The following is a 15,901-nucleotide window of genomic DNA, read 5'->3' on the forward strand; positions in this document are numbered from 1 at the left end:
GACCAACCAAGATTAGCTGTCTCAAATAATAACAGGGATCGATGTATGAGAAATAATCTTCTTTGCCTCGTTTTGAAATCCGACTGAGCAAACTGAAATAATGCCTATGCTTTATTTATCGAATACATTTTGAAGCGATTTATACCATAAAATGGCAGATCTGATTCTCCGAAATGAAGAGGCGATCAATGATAACAATCTACTGAACAAAGCTCGCATTGCTTCCAGATCCGAATCCTTCAAACGACAAAACGCGGTGCCGGAACGCGACTCTTTCAGTCTGCAGGAATCTGATTCGCCGAGACGAAGTTCAGTCGTAAGCAACTTCTCAGAGAATACTTGGGGAAGTTTGGAGAAGTTCAGAACGTCCGACGGAATACAGGGCAACAAGAAAGAAGGAGTAGAAATTCAGTCGAACAATCATGATGGCTCTAATTATTGTGTCCAGACTACCAACGATGAGAACGGGCCATCCCATCGATGCGGGCGATGCCAATGCGTCCAGGCGCTGGACGCAACACCCAACACAAAGTCTGGGAGTAAACTACAAGGCGCGAATAGTCTCGAGAGCAACCACGAGGACAACACCCTCACGCGAGAAATATCTGAGCTCAATTCGTGCAGTCAGGAATGGAACACACAATCCAACTGCTTAAAAAACCAACCAATAGGCAATCGGGATCCATGGAAAAACACGAAAGCGCAAAGTTTGACGGAGTGCGATTACGAGAGGGACATGACAAGACTTCTTCGGCAGTCTTCGGAGCACTGCAACGGGCCGACGCTGCCAGGTCGGCAGGAAAATGCGAATTGCCGGCGACTCTTCTCCCAGATGAGCCACAACCTGGAGCGCTCCATCGGTCGCTTCCGGAGCTTCGAGCATCGCCCCAGCCCGGAGCCATGGCAACGTCGCCCGCGACTCTCATCCTACACGGAACGACCCGTCACGCGCACCGACCCCGCAACCCTCAGCTACAGCTGCAAGATCCTCCCTTCCTACCAGGTCCTCCGGGCTACCAGCGAGGACACCTCCTGCGCCACCCCCGAAGACAGCACCCATTGCCAGACACGTCGACTCCAGCGGAGGAACAGCCTCGTGTTCAGACACCAATTCGAGCCGATAGAGCGCGTTAAAAGCGCACCCATCGACCTGAAGCCCCGGAGAGCCCCAAAGAGGAGAAACCGAGGATTCCCGATGGGGGATGGGGATGGGTCGTCGTTTTGTCGTCACTGGTTATTAGCATGGTGGCAGACGGGATATCCTTCTCCTTCGGGCTCCTCTATATAGAGTTCTTGAACCACTACGGTGAGAGCAAGTCGAGAACGTCCTGGATCGGAAGTTTATTCATGGCCGTGCCGCTGCTCCTGGGGCCGGTTGGAAGCGCCCTGGTGGACCGCTACGGGTGTCGCGCCATGACCATGCTCGGTGGCGTCATCTCGGGGACAGGGTTCATATTGTCCTCGGTGAGCACGACGATAGAGCAGCAGTTCCTGACGTTCGGGATCATCGCCGGCTCCGGGTTGGGGCTGTGCTACATGACGGCAGTCGTGAGCGTCGCCTACTGGTTCGACAAGAAGCGCTCTCTGGCGACAAGTCTCGGGGCTTGCGGGACGGGGATCGGCACCTTCGTCTACGCCCCGATGACGACGTTCTTCATCGAGGAGTACGGTTGGCGCGGGGCAATTCTGCTCTTGGCCGGGACTTTTTTCAATCTGTGCGTCTGCGGGGCCGTCATGCGGGACCCCGAGTGGTGGGTCTTGGAGCAGAGGAAGATGGCGCGGCTGAGCAGGAGGCCAAGTGCGCGTCGAGCACTTCCATCTCCGGAAAGTCGAACTCGGACTTCCCGGGCGTGGAGGAGCTGCGGAGGATGCTCAAGAGCGGAACGCACGAGTACGTCATGACCGAGATGAGTACCTCGACTGAGAAGAGGGTCGTCGAGGATCCGATCGCCGAGGAGAGACCTGACGACTCCGTCACCCATGCCTACTGTTCCGTCGTCAACATCCCGACCTTCGTTAAGCAGCAAGAAAAGGTATGCTAAATCAAATTTAATAGAGTTCTTGCAAGTCGCAGAGATTTACGATTTAAGGGATTTATCCTGCGTAAAAGTCCTGATGTCCTGATTGCCTGATGATCTCTGGGAAGATAGGGGGCAATGGCGATTGGGTGTCGCAGAGCGCGAGGCGGCGCTATAAAAGCGGCTTTATGTAGGTGTATCCGGCGTAAAAGTTTGCGAGACGAGCGATAGCGCCAGTGGCGTAGCGTGCTTTGCGATATATCGATTGATCTGCCATTTAAACCTGTGAAAAAGGATCGATTATCAAGGTGTTCGCAACGAACACCTTAATAATCGATTCTTTACCGAAAGCTTCAAATGGGGAAATATCGATATATCGCAAAGCACGCCACGCCACTGAATAGCGCCATTGGTTTTCTCTGAAACCAATTCTTAAGCTCAAAGAAAGTCATCTTTGTTGAGGCTGCAATGGAGGGCATCGCCCACGTTACGGTGAGAGTCCACCTCTGTATCAAATGGACCACATTTTGCATTAAGGAACCACTATTTCTGGCTCATTTCAGAAACAACATATATGCCAGTGGTTTCCCTATGCAGAAATGTGCTTTTTGAGAGAGCCAGAGATAGCGGTTCCTTATTGCAAAATATAATCCAAATCAAACTCTAGCAAATAAGTAAGCATTGAGAGTTTGATTGGATTTAGAAATGGAATATCTCACAGCAGTAACGCAGGCGGTCTCTTCCATTATGGTCTTCTTTTTGGGACAAGAGTTATTTTTCTTTTCCTCTTTCTTTCTTTTCTAACTTGTAAAGTAGTTTCAAGGTTCAGAAGAGCTTCGACAGATTCCTCGAGGGTAAAGTCACCATAAAAATGACATGTTCAGTATATTCTCGGGCTCCTATTTTCTAACACATACCTTACATTTAAAGATACTGTGGATCACTACTTGGGTGTACAACGTCACCTTCCGGCCAAAGTATCACAAGCGCCATGCGACGATTCAAAATTTCCGCCGCCATTTTATTTTTTTACAGAGAATTTGTTGATTGAATCTATTTGAAAATTTTGCCTGACTTTATAGGCAGCACGAAGAAAATTCGGAAAATTTTCGGACAGCTTCGTTGAACAATTTTCCTGTAAAAAAATAAAATGTAGGCGAAAATTTTGAAACGTCGCACGGCGCTTGTGATACTTTGGCCGGAAGGTGACAACATAAGGACCGCGTTTAGCTGAAAGGGACCAAGCCACATCAGCTATTGCCAAATTTAACCGGGAATTTTAATTTTTTACAAGAGAACGTTCATGCGGTTTCCTCTGAAAATGTTAAGGAATTTGCTCCGAACCATGCAGAAAATTCACTGAAATTTGCACAAAAATCCGCACAACCGTTTTCATGTAAAATATTAAAGTGTCCGAGTCAATCTGGCAATAGCTGATGTGGCTTGGTCACATTCTGCTTAGCGCGGTCCATATTATAGGTGAGTATACATGGTGTTATATATTTGGCCGTATTTCTGCCAAACGGAACTATGTGCATTATGACGTGAGCCCTGTTGTGCATATATTCTTATAGGTCTCAGGGCTCATGTCTTAATGCACATAGTTCCGTTTGACAGAAACACGTCCATTTCCATATTATTGGTGATCCATTTCTGAACAGGTCCCGTTTGAGGTTTTGGAATCTTTGAGCAACAACAAGCGGGTTTTCAACGTCATCTTGAGGAACTACCCGAGCTTGTTGATGTGCCGCAGTATAAGCGACCATGGCGAGCTTTCGCAGAAGAGTAACGGCTCACGGGTACCGGTGACCATGTCGCTGAAGGTGAAACCGCGCAAGATTATGTCCACAGAGATGAGCCACAGCATCGACTCCACCCTCAAGAATGGTACGATCGCCGAGAGGACCCCAATCGAGACCCAAAAACAGCCCCCACTCCGAAGCGACTCGGCGGGGAGCTCCGGTCCCAAGCTCAAAAGACAGGCCAACGTCAGGGAACACACCGTCCACTACTTGAAAGACATCAAGATTCACAGGTACGCTAATCATTGGAACCTCGGAATGTTTGACGAGAAGCCTGAGACTGAGACCTTCTATAGTCTTCTTTCTGGGCTAAAAGTCTTTAATATCTGAGCTATGAAAACCCTCTTGAAAGGCCACTCAAAGCATGAATAAACTGGTGAGACGCACGCGCACTGACATTATAAGACATTTGGAGTAGAGCAGAGTCTTCTTGTGTTCAGACAAATGTCAATCTCTGATTAGCTCTGAATCAGCACCACTCAACAGATAATACATGCAGTCAGATGGCACCATTAATGAGAGGTAACATAAACAGTGCTTGAATTTTGCCTCAACATAAGATGGCTCAGCTCTTGGCGAGTAGACCACAACATGACAAGTGAATCCTTGTTGATGAATGAGGAATTAATTGATGGGCGAACCATAATTCAAGGTTTGAAGCGTCCTCGAATTTGAAAAGCCGCAATGATTTTGAAAAATACAGTACTATAATGAAACTGCTAGGAGGAAAAAATAAACTAATAGTAAGAACTTACAGATACTATGAGGGCACACCTTGAGGCGTCGACTTGTAAACTTAGAGATTGAACGAGAGAACACCGAATTGAATATTCTTTGAAGGATGTGGTTAAGATACGCACAAAAAACTATCCGTACTTGCACAAAAAAATAGAGATCCTCGAGAAACTTTAAAGATTCGTTTGACTAATTCACAAAACTCACGAGAGGATGAAGAACCACGTTTGTTTACAACCTCCTTATCAAAATTGGCGAATGTAAACAAATCGAAACATCCACTCCCATTGGTTCCCGCCAATTCCGTGCCGCGCTCGGCAAAATATACAAATTAACGCGGGACTTTTCAAATCAGCGGGGACCACTCTAGTTGTGCGAACACTGAAACCGGCAATACCAATACGTTGTGGACAGCATGATTTGTTGACGAATTCATTTACACCTTCGGTCATTAGTCAGATTCTATGGTGAAAGATGGTATCCTAGGAATTTAACGCCAAGGAAGCCAAATTTCATGGATCCGAAGACCTCCTAGCCTCTCTTGAGAGGTAAACGGAGGGGAGGGGCTCAATTTTAAAATTCAGGACTGTTCCCTTCTCAATTGCAAATGGATTGCATCCAAATTGAAGAGCATAACAAATTTAGACCTTAACTGATTTCTGAAAGTTCAAATTGACCCATTCGCACCCAAATGTAGCCTTCTAAAGAGAAGGGCGGTGTGGGTGCCGATGTACCCTCCGAAACTTGCTATTACGGTCGCTAAATTGACGTAGATTCTCTAGAAGAAGGTAGTATCTGAAATAGATAATTAACACCAGGGAATCCAAATTTTATGGTCTCCAAGCTCTGCTGACCTCCCTTACCTTGTGAAATTAAGTGGGACTGTATTTAAAATTCAGGTTTTGGGGTGTTCCGATTGGGGGGGGGGGTCTTTTGGAGATTAGGGTTTTCGGGTCTAGAATCGGCCGAGTTCTTACTTTGGTACAAAGACAAGAAGAGTCTTTCCATGAGTTTTAATGTTGATGATTTAATTCCAGAATCTTAATAGAAACCCCGAATTTTAGGGGCAGCCACGTGTAGGACGCATTGCCTGGATTAGAACTTACTCTGCAGGTATGAAAAAGCAATGAACCTATTAATATTTTTGTTCAAACGAGTTTTAAGATGTTTTTCTTTCTGAGAACAGAAATTCACTGATGCATCGTGGTGCTATGCTAAGCGTTAACAAATGTCATCTCCGTGCCTCCTCTTGTCCAAATATCTACCGGACTTCAGTTACAACAATCTCAAAAAATACCGAAACGGTAAGTTTCATTTTACTTTTATGATAGATTTTTTTTTTTTTTCGATCAAAATTGCAGGGGGATTGTCGTGTAAGAGCAATCAATTTGTACAACAAAGAGGATACTTTTCGGGGCTGTCTTTAAAATAGATAAAGATAGATACAGATAGAAAAAAAAGTCCAAAGTAGCGACCAGCAAAAATGTTATTCTTAACAACATCCAGCAACAAAATTTTTTCTATTTTTCAAAACTTCGCCAGAAAAAAATCCAATGACAAATGTTGTCATGAATCAGTCAGATATTTTATTTTTTAACTTAATTTTATTTGTAAACGGTTAAAAATGAGTATCATAGGATTCCTTGAAATTACATGTTTATTCCACGACCTACCTACGTATGATATAACTGTCCACGAGAGCAAAGTTTCGGCGAAGCAATTTTTTGTTGAATTCGGAAAATCAATTTTGATATTTCGAAGGAAAACACTCTCTTTAGTGTTTTAGTGTCTTATTTTTGTTCCAGGGAAAATGTTGCGGGGAATGGACCGACGTTTTTGCATGCTTAATGGACTTCTCTATGTTTCTGGAACTCCATTTCTTGCTCTTCTCTTTGGCGACTATTCTCCTCTTCACATGGTTCATTGTTCCTTATTTCTACCTATCTGATTTTGTCATCAATCGAGGAATGTCAGACGCCGAAGCTTCTGGACTGCTCAGTGTCATTGGAGTGGCCAATACTTTCGGAATGGTCAGTACATTATAAATCCACTCCAATATGTAAGTAGATTTTCATCTTAGGCGCAAAGAACCAACATTAAGAAGATAGCTGTGATATCGGCCTCACCATGGGCTATTAATTTTTTAAAAAAAAAAAAAAAAATAAACGCACTTCCATACTTGCAGTGGCTTTATAAAGCCACGCGTTCATAAAATGACGTAGATTATCATAAAAAGAGCCATTTACTTAACAGGGATGACTTTCATTACTTACTGAAAGTAGAAAATGAGCCTTTATGAACTATGCCTAAATAGATCGCTACATTAACAATTAAATTGTTTAAAATGTCCAATTTGTTTCAAATGTAAATTTTACAATAGTGGAAAGCTAATTTAACCTGGTGGTTAAATTAGAGTTTGTATACTGTATAATCACATCAAAACATGTCAGATACTTTTTTAAATTACAAAATTGTTAAATCAGCAATTTCATGTTTTTCCGTGAGCCTCATTCGCCTGCATTCAAAAAGCTGTAGAGATGCAGAGGCGGATCCAGCAATTTGGCAACACCGGATTTCCTCAATTTAAACCTGCGTTAAATAATCGATCCTGTTCGGAGCACCTGTACAAGAATCCATCACCTTGTAAGAATCGATACATTTCCGTAGGTTTAAATGGTGAAAAAACAATGTTGCCAATTTGCTGGCTCCGCTTATGTAGGGATGTGATCGTAAAGGCTGCATGACGATCGTTATGATCGAAGCTGATCTCCGTTTCCGTATTTTCCGTAAGCTCAGATATTCCTGGGCTGGGCCGGTGACCAACCGTGGATGAACGTGACCAAGACTTACGCGGCTTGTTTGTGCGCCTGTGGGATTTCGGCCGGACTCATGCCGCTCTTCATGGACAACTACTGGGCCCTTTTCGCCACCTCGGCCAGTTTTGGCATCTTCTTCGCCTCCAACTACTCCTTCACGCCGACCATCCTCGTCGAGCTGATCCCGCTCAACCGGTTCACCGCTGCCTACGGTCTCATCCTCCTCTGCCAGGGCATCGGGAACCTTTTGGGGCCTCCATTAGCAGGTCAGAGCCTTTCAAAATTCCACCATCATTACATTGGTAAAGGGCAAGGTAAGTGAAACCATAGAGTGCATAGAGTCGTAATGTAAATGGGAGAGCTGGCGCCATGTTCTGCTCGACGAGTTCCGAGCCCAGTGTGCGTCGAGCTCGGGTCACTTTTTCGATACATGTTCGATCCAAAATGGCGGTGTGGAATACTGGTAATTCCTGTCTCCTTTGTCTACATCGGATGGCCGGGTACCCGTGTATCGCGAACAATCGATCATGTATCGGAAAAGTGACCCGGCGTCACAAAGGAGTCTCGGAATTCGGAACCTGGAAAATGCTTAAAAGTGGCGCCAGCTCTCCCACTTACATTACGACTCTATGTATGAAACGAAGGTATGCTCTTTCCGGCCCTTTCGGCTCCCGCCGCTGGAGTTTTGGCGCGAAGTTTAAATTTCAAAAAGTTTGCAGTTTTGGGCGAAAACAAATATGACCGCCTGCTATTGATAAAAATGAAAAAAAAAGAAAAACAGCCAAAATACTAAAAGCAAATGAATGTTCATTTTTAAAGAAATCACTTGCATTGAATTTGTTCGTTTTAATTAAAAGCAGACGGTTATATTTGTTTTCGGCCAAGACTGCAAAATTGTTGAAATTCAAACTTCGCGCCACAGCTCTAGCGGCGGCAGGAGCCGAAAGCCGAGTTCTGGACGGAAGGGTCGGGAAGAGCATACCTACGTTTCACTTACTTAGGTAAAGGGCCGTTTAAGCACTACGCAAGCTACTTAATGAAGAGGAGGGGTCTGAACTAACCTTGCAAGGTCCTGCGAGGGGGATAGGGGATCAAATCACATCTTACGTGAGTCTTCCAATTAAAGAACAAAAATCCGAAGAAAATAATTTGGTTACCTAATTCTCAGGTTTTCTTCATTTTTACTGACAAATTAGGGGAGGCCAGTCTTACGTAACTCAAAATAGGGGGGAGCATGAGGGTGCCTTACAAGGGGAAGGGGGTCCAAAACTCGGCCAAACCGCCCGAATTAATACTTGCACTGCCCTGAACGTTATGTTCAGTCTTTGCGTAATGGTAGTTTGATAATTAGTGATATGCAGTGAAGAATTTTTACGGTGGAACATTATACAGACTTCTAGGAAAAACTTAAATGTTTGAAAGTAAAATGATTAAAATTGAGTCAATTTTTGAATCAGGGCGTCAGTCCAAGCAACGTTGCAAAATTGCCGAGGACATTGTATCTTGCGAGGGTACCGGAACTATTTTCCTGAGGAAAATGAAGCATTCTCCTCTTCCTGCTAACCAGTTTCAGTACGAGTTCAAAGAAATTTGCCCAATAGTCCATTTTTAGAAAAATTTTAAGAATTTTGGAACGTTACAATAAACTTACGTCCTCGTAAAAAAAATTGGCTGAATTAAGTGAGCTAAGGGAATTGGCAATTTGATATCAAAATTAGGCTGATTACCTACATCGTGCAGAAGCAATACTGAAAGGGTTAACTAATCATAAGGAGTTTCTTCCTCATAACTTTGAGAATTTTTCTAACAACAGCAGCGCTGCCAAATAATGAATTTTAGAGTTTTTACAAATAAAATCAATATATTCTGAAATGGGCCTGTTGCAAACTTTTGCTAGAGCAAAAATAAGAGTTGTTTCTTATAGATAATGCCTCAAAAATCACGATGAGCGCATCGGCAAAGTCTGAAATGCACTCATAACTTCACAATCTGCGTGAGAAATTTGCGTTTTTTTAAGCTTCCCGCTTCAAAAACGATACTACGGCATAGGTGAACATTTTGTTAGAGGAGTCGCTCCATCGTCGGCGATATTCATCATGGCCGACGCTTGCACGCAGTTCCGCGCGTAATTCAAGGAGAGTTCAAGGTCAATCAATTCGGGCGTGGAAAATATGAACGTTAACACACCGATTGTTATCTGGTCTAATCCAGTTCAGGTGTTATCTCGTCCCATCAAACGTGTTTTGGCGGATTGGCGTCGGCTATGATGATTATTGCCGACAATGGAACGACTCCTCTTACAAAATGTTCACCTGTGCCGTAGTATCGTTTTTGAAGCGGGAAGCTCAAAAAACCGCAAATTTCTTACGCAGTTTGTGAAGTTATGAGTGCATTTCAGAGTTTGCCGTGCGCTCATCGTGATTTTTGAGGCATTATCTATAAGAAACAACTCTTAGTTTTGCTCTGGCAAAAGTTTGCAACAGGCCCATTAGTTACTTGTCAATTGATGGTCTAATCTATCATAATGTATCAGCAAGTAATATTTTTGTACCGGATATGGCTTTTTTCACGCGTGTAATAAAATATGTTTAATGATTGTTTGTTCGTAGGCTTTGTATTCGATGTGATGAATGTTTGGGACTATTCTTTCTACCTGGCCGGGATTTGGATCATAGTCTCCGGAATGCTGATGGCTTTCATTCCTTACACCAAAAACAGATTAATCTGGGGAAAAGGCACCTTGGAGAAGGATAAACAAGCGCTTTTCCTTGACTAAATATGCTCGAACGCATTCACCGAAATTTGATGGCTCAAAAACTATCTTTATGGGTACCGCATCACAAAATAGCAACATGTAGCGGAAAATAACAAGATGATTAGATAAACGTTATTTTTGTACTAAGGCTGTGTTAACAAATATTAGGTTAGAACTTGTATTTACACTCTTTGAATCTGGGCTGAGCAAGTATTCTCTTATTAGAAATTATTATTGCTTTGTTGATATACTCATTCCCAGGCCGCCCCAGGGTTGTGTCCGTCAAATGAGAGAATAAGTTGCGAAGTGCTACGAATCATACCTGATGTAGTGGCCTATCTTTTTTCTCTTTTAGAAGGGCTTGGAGACAAGGCGCATACGAGCAGTTTTTTTTTCTATTTCGAGAAAAACACGTGTTTAAAGTTCCAAAATTAAATGGAGCCTTCGGGCGGAACGGAAGTTTAAACTCATTTTTTGGTGCTTAAAAGTTGGATTTTACTTGTGAATTTGTCAAAAATTAAACTCTCAAACTAGTTTTAGTTGAGCTCATGAATATCTCAATTTTTTCAAAAACTGCACTTATGTACCTTAAGCCCCTCCGACACTGTGGGCGATTTACCTCATGCCTTATATCTCCGGGATGTTGCATGGAAACAGTATTAGAGGCGGATACAGCAATTCGGCAACACCGGATTCCCTCCATTTAAACCTATATTAAATAATCGATTCCTGTTAAAGCACCTGGCCCCTTCAAGAATCGATACGTATCCATAGGTTTAAATGGAGAGAAAAAATGTTGCGGATTTTCTGGATCCGCCGATGAACAGTGTTGATTTGCGGCCGGGGGGGGGGGGATTTTACACGATCGGGGTCGTTTGTTGTATTCTGTATTACATAATTTAGTAATTATTTAATCAGCAGGTAAAAAAATCATCCTGTAAATTGTTTTGTTCAAAATATTAAATTACTTCAAATCAAGAAATTGATTTATCACTCCTATTGTTATTTCTTTCATTTATTTGATGATTTATTTATTTGTTTAGTTATATCTCTGTTTATCTCTCACCTGCTTCCCTCCTGCTAGTGAAGAAGTTAACAGACACAACAACGGGTATCAAAATTGATCACTCCTTCAATTCGCGGCCTATGCAATTTAAGCCCTACACGAGACAAAATAGTTGTATCAAACCTTTTTGCTCTGAGACGCGAATTTTACAAAGAACTTTGGTGCCTGCCGAGTTCATACCAAGTTCTGTGTTTATAAGTAAAATTTGAATAAATATTGACATTTATTTAATATTGACATGTTTGTTGGATGATAACGAAGCACGCCCTAGCGTGTAAACGAGTGTGATATCCCGTACTTAAAATTATAGCCACCTTCTTATTTCTTCCTCACGAAATAGGAATAAAATAATCAATGATTCTTCCCTGGTAAAAATTGGCATTAGAATCTATGCTCCAAAATACCATAGACCTACAGCCGGCTGTAAGATTTCCAATAGCTTCTATAGCCGGCTATACAATTACTTATGACCTTTTATAGCCGATGACGATTAAGCAACAGCCAGTGATAAAGTGTATGCTAAACGTTACTAATTACGGATGCTAGTACTCAGTGAGTTTTCGGACTACCGCTCTCTTTCTGGGCCGTAGTATCTTGATTTATTTTGCGAGGAAAGCTCCGTACTTTTGAAAGATGCCTGTCATTCCTAATATGTTGGAGCGCCCTCAATTTCGTATGATACTGTGCAATACCTCTGGTGTGAAATAGTTTCTTCAAGCACTGTGGCACGCTGCGGCGCAGCGGGCGGGCAGCCAGCGCGAAACGCGCATTGGCGCCTACAAACCTAACAGGGATACTTCACGCATTGCGCAATACGTGAAGTATCCCTGATAGGTTTGTAGGCGCCAGTGCGTCGCCGCTCCGCTTCGTGCTAGGCTCTAATATTTAATCTCGCGGAGTCAGCGTTTTTCAACTCATGATTTTGAAATGTTTGCACATCCTGTATGGATTGTTCTCATTTTAATTGATGAAAAAAAATATGTTTTAAAGGAAAATATAATGTGTGTTTTGTAAATATCAAGGTGGTTCCGTATCAAACTTAATGATTTCCAAAGCACACGAATTTCTACACGATTTCTTATAGCCTTTTATAGCCGATGGCGATAAACTGTATGTCCCGTTGATAGGAACTATAGCTCGGCTGTATAATTTTTTATCGCTTCGTATGGCCCGGCTGTGTGATTTTCTCCGCTTTCTACAGCCAGCTATATGATTTTCTATCACCTTCTCTAGCCGGCTATAAGAATTCCTATGGTATTTTGAAACGCAGCTCCTATCGCCAATTTTTACCAGGGTTCCCACTCCAAATATCATATTAAGACTGTTTTATTTTTCTGCCCTAATGTGACATGGCTCGTGATAAACAGGTAAAAATTTTTTGTAAAACAATGAAAATTGTAGAGATAAAGACGGCGATAACTGCAAGACTGTCAAGGCTTAAATGGACACATTTATGCGAAATGGAACTATGTTACACACACCCTATGCAAATAGTTCATTTTAGCATAGATATATGTACGTTCAAATATTCAAAGAAAGTCGTGTCAGCAGTGGAGGTTTTGAGATGAGCTGCTCCTTCATGCTCAGCAACATGCTCCACCCAAAACACGGCATTGTCTGCGGCCAAAGAGCTGAAATCACGCGATATCGCTGAACGTCTCTGCATGTTTTTCATGCAGCTGATGTCAGGAAAAGATTATGATGAAGCTAGAAGATGGAAAGAATAAACATATGGATTTGAGTCTCTTTTACGATGCGTCCTTGTCTATTGAAGAAACTGCGAAAACGAGTATCTCGTTTGCGATGTTTCAAAATCTCCGCTCCCATTTTATTTTATCAAAGGAGAACGAACCGAGACTAATGTTGAATATTTCACAGCATATTTGGACTACATTTTGCAATTTGGAACTATAAATTCTGGCTCTTCTGAAAAAACGCTTATGTGCATGGGGAAACTAATGGCACATCCGTTGTTTTTAAACCGGGCTAGAATTTATAGTTCCAAATTGCAAAATGTAGTCCATTTATTACTCAGAGTGAGAAAACCAAGGCAGTTTTCAAGAGAGGATGTTGAGTATTCTTTAATTAAAAAAGATATTCATGAAAGGCTATCTGCAGCGTCGCAAACCGTGACGTACGCGTTTTTGCAGTTTCATCTTCTGTATCAGTCATGCTTATAGGTCTTTCAGCGAAACGCTCAGTATAACGGGCCTGTTGCAAACTTTTGCTAGAGCAAAAATAAGAGTTGTTACTCATATTAAATGTCTCAAAAATCACGATAAGCGCATCGGCAAAGTCTGAAATGTACTCTTTACTTCAAAATTTGCATGAGAAATTTGCGTTTTTTCGAGCTTCCCGATTCAAAAACTATACCGCGGCACGGGTGAACATTTCGTTGGAGGAGTCATTCCGTTCAACCCCTGCTCACAATGATACTACGCAATATTCAGCATAGCCGACGCCAATACGCCAAAACACATGTGACGGGACGATGATTCTAACCACCTGATAACAATCGGCGTGCTTACATTCACATTTGTCTCGCGTTGTTGGTCGATTTCCGCCTTGATTGATCTCGTGCTCTCCTCAACTTGCGCGCGTAAGCGTCGGCCATGTTGAGCAGGGATTGAATGGAACGACTCCTCTAACGAAATATTCACCCAGGCCGTAGTATCCTTTTTGAAGCGGAAAGCTTAAAAAAACGCACATTTTTAACGCAGATTGTGAAGTTAGGAGTGCATTGCAGAGTTTGCCGATACGCTCATCGTGATTTTTGAGACATTATCCATAACGAAGAACTCTGATTTTTGCTCCAGCAAAAGTTTGCAACAGGCCCTTTCGCTAAACTCTATTCAATTCCATTGATTTTTTTTTAGACTGCACAGTTTGATTCAATTTTTTAGAACATGTTGCCTATCCTCCTAATTGAAGGCAAACCGTGCATCCAGACATTATCATTTGAATCAAGTACTGCACAAGATCTGTTGTGCTTCATCTCGCGGCCGAGTAACTATTTTAACTCCGATGTAGACATATTGCCTATCCTTGTAATTGAAGGCAAATCATACATCCAAACATTATCATTTGAATCAAGCACTGCACAAGATCTGTTTTACTCCATATCACGGCCGAGCAACTATTTTAACTCCGATGTAGACATATTGCCTATCCTCGTAATTGAAGGCAAATCATACATCCAAACATTATCATATGAGCCAAGTACTGCACAAGATCTGTTTTACTCCATATCACGACCTAGCAACTATTTTAACTCCGGTGTAGACAGTGTTTGTCTCGGTTGCGGTGTTCGAAAATCTCCGCTCTTATTTCATTTGTCTAAAGGAGAACAAAGCCACATCATTCCTTGAAGTTTTTGCTGGATTTTCTCTGTTCACGGTAGAAAAATCACAGCAGTTTTTAGGAATTGCCATCGAGTAGTTTTCCAATTAAAAAATGAAAGCATGACAGTGGAAGTCTGCCATGTGGCAAACCGAGATACATACGTACGTGGTAGCGGACTTTCACCGTCGACGAGCTCCGCTGGTTTTATGGGACCGGTACATACAAACTTTAGATAAAGGTCTACAGAAACATTTTTAAAAAAAATCCCAGACGTCAAATTGACAAAAAAGAAAAAAAATCACGCATCAATGAAGCCGAAGATTAGAGAGACGTATGCGGGCCTTGTTTCTTAATTGTTGCTTCCGAATCAGACTGACAATGAGCCACGCCTCGATGGCAGTGTTCAGCGGAGCATTGCTAATTCACGCCTCGCCTCGCACCATCGCGCCTTCAATTTTGCGGATGCAACACGGACATCCATCAAGCACGATAGTCGTTTCTCTGCGCCGCGCCGCCATCAATGCGCGCTCGGGTGTCTCATATTTTGGAACTTAAGAAAAATGCAGGTTTTTGCTCAAAATATACTAAGGCGTGTTCAAACCAATAAAAAAAGAAAAAATAAGAAGTAAAAATATGTCTATACGTCTCTCAAGCGCCCTTAAGGGAAGGACGCACGACGTCTTTCCAAGTTGATTTTTTGGCGTAAGTTGTATCGCTTTGGTTCTTTTTTTTTTTTTTTTTTTTTTTTTTTTTTTTTTTTTTTTTTTTTTTTGAGTTTACCCCTAGAATTCCCAATCCAGGTCAAGTTGATCCGACTATCTCTTCTAGGTGATGAGTTACATTATGACGGATAAGGTGGAAGGGTGAGGAAGCACCAGAATGTTACCTTATCTAGCAGGGCCTGATTTACCAACTTGCCGCCCATGGGCCGCCTGTATTTTGCCGCCCCCTTCTCATTTGTTTTGAAACATCAATAAAAACCATCAAGTGAACGTGCCGAAGGGGGGGGGGGGGGCAAGACGCGTTCATTCTTGTTGGACACATTATTTGCGAAAGCCCTGTTAACACTATTAGCAAAAGTTCACAGAACTCTGCGCAAAAGTTAAGTACCGTATACCCATGTCTGTGTGGACAAGGCCTTCCATGTAAAGAAATGAACAAAAAAAAATTGAAAATAAATGTGGTTTACATAATAATTTTAACTTCCACCGGCGCGCCGATCCGCGCTGGCCGCAATGGGTTTGGCGCAATGCGTGAAGTATTCATGCAGTCTTGTAGGCGCTAATATGTGTTACACTTACATGCCGACCGCCACGCCGAGGGCTTCTCCTTTTCATCTCAAGTCCTCGTCATAATTGCTTTCTGCG

At 42.6% G+C, this 15,901-nt stretch overlaps 2 protein-coding genes across 2 annotated transcripts in view; one reads left to right on the forward strand and one right to left on the reverse strand.

Annotated features, from left to right (window-relative positions):
* The window catches only part of Best2 (bestrophin 2), a 131,829-nt gene extending 127,235 nt beyond the window's left edge, over positions 1-4,594 (reverse strand). Inside the window, exon 1 of the mRNA XM_072296066.1 lies at positions 4,576-4,594. The gene's annotated coding sequence lies outside the window, so the exon portion shown is untranslated. The remainder of the gene's footprint in view (positions 1-4,575) is intronic.
* On the forward strand, positions 152-11,429 carry LOC109039625 (uncharacterized). The gene is given in 8 exon segments (XM_072296446.1): positions 152-1,098; positions 1,134-1,893; positions 1,896-2,033; positions 3,680-4,053; positions 5,742-5,859; positions 6,361-6,585; positions 7,352-7,637; positions 9,981-11,429. Coding segments are annotated over 8 exon segments (3,015 nt in total). The 3' UTR covers positions 10,148-11,429.
* The last annotated feature ends 4,472 nt before the right edge of the window (positions 11,430-15,901 follow it).

The sequence above is a fragment of the Bemisia tabaci genome, chromosome 2 (genome assembly GCF_918797505.1).
Source record: "Bemisia tabaci chromosome 2, PGI_BMITA_v3".
Lineage (NCBI taxonomy): Eukaryota > Metazoa > Arthropoda > Insecta > Hemiptera > Aleyrodidae > Bemisia > Bemisia tabaci.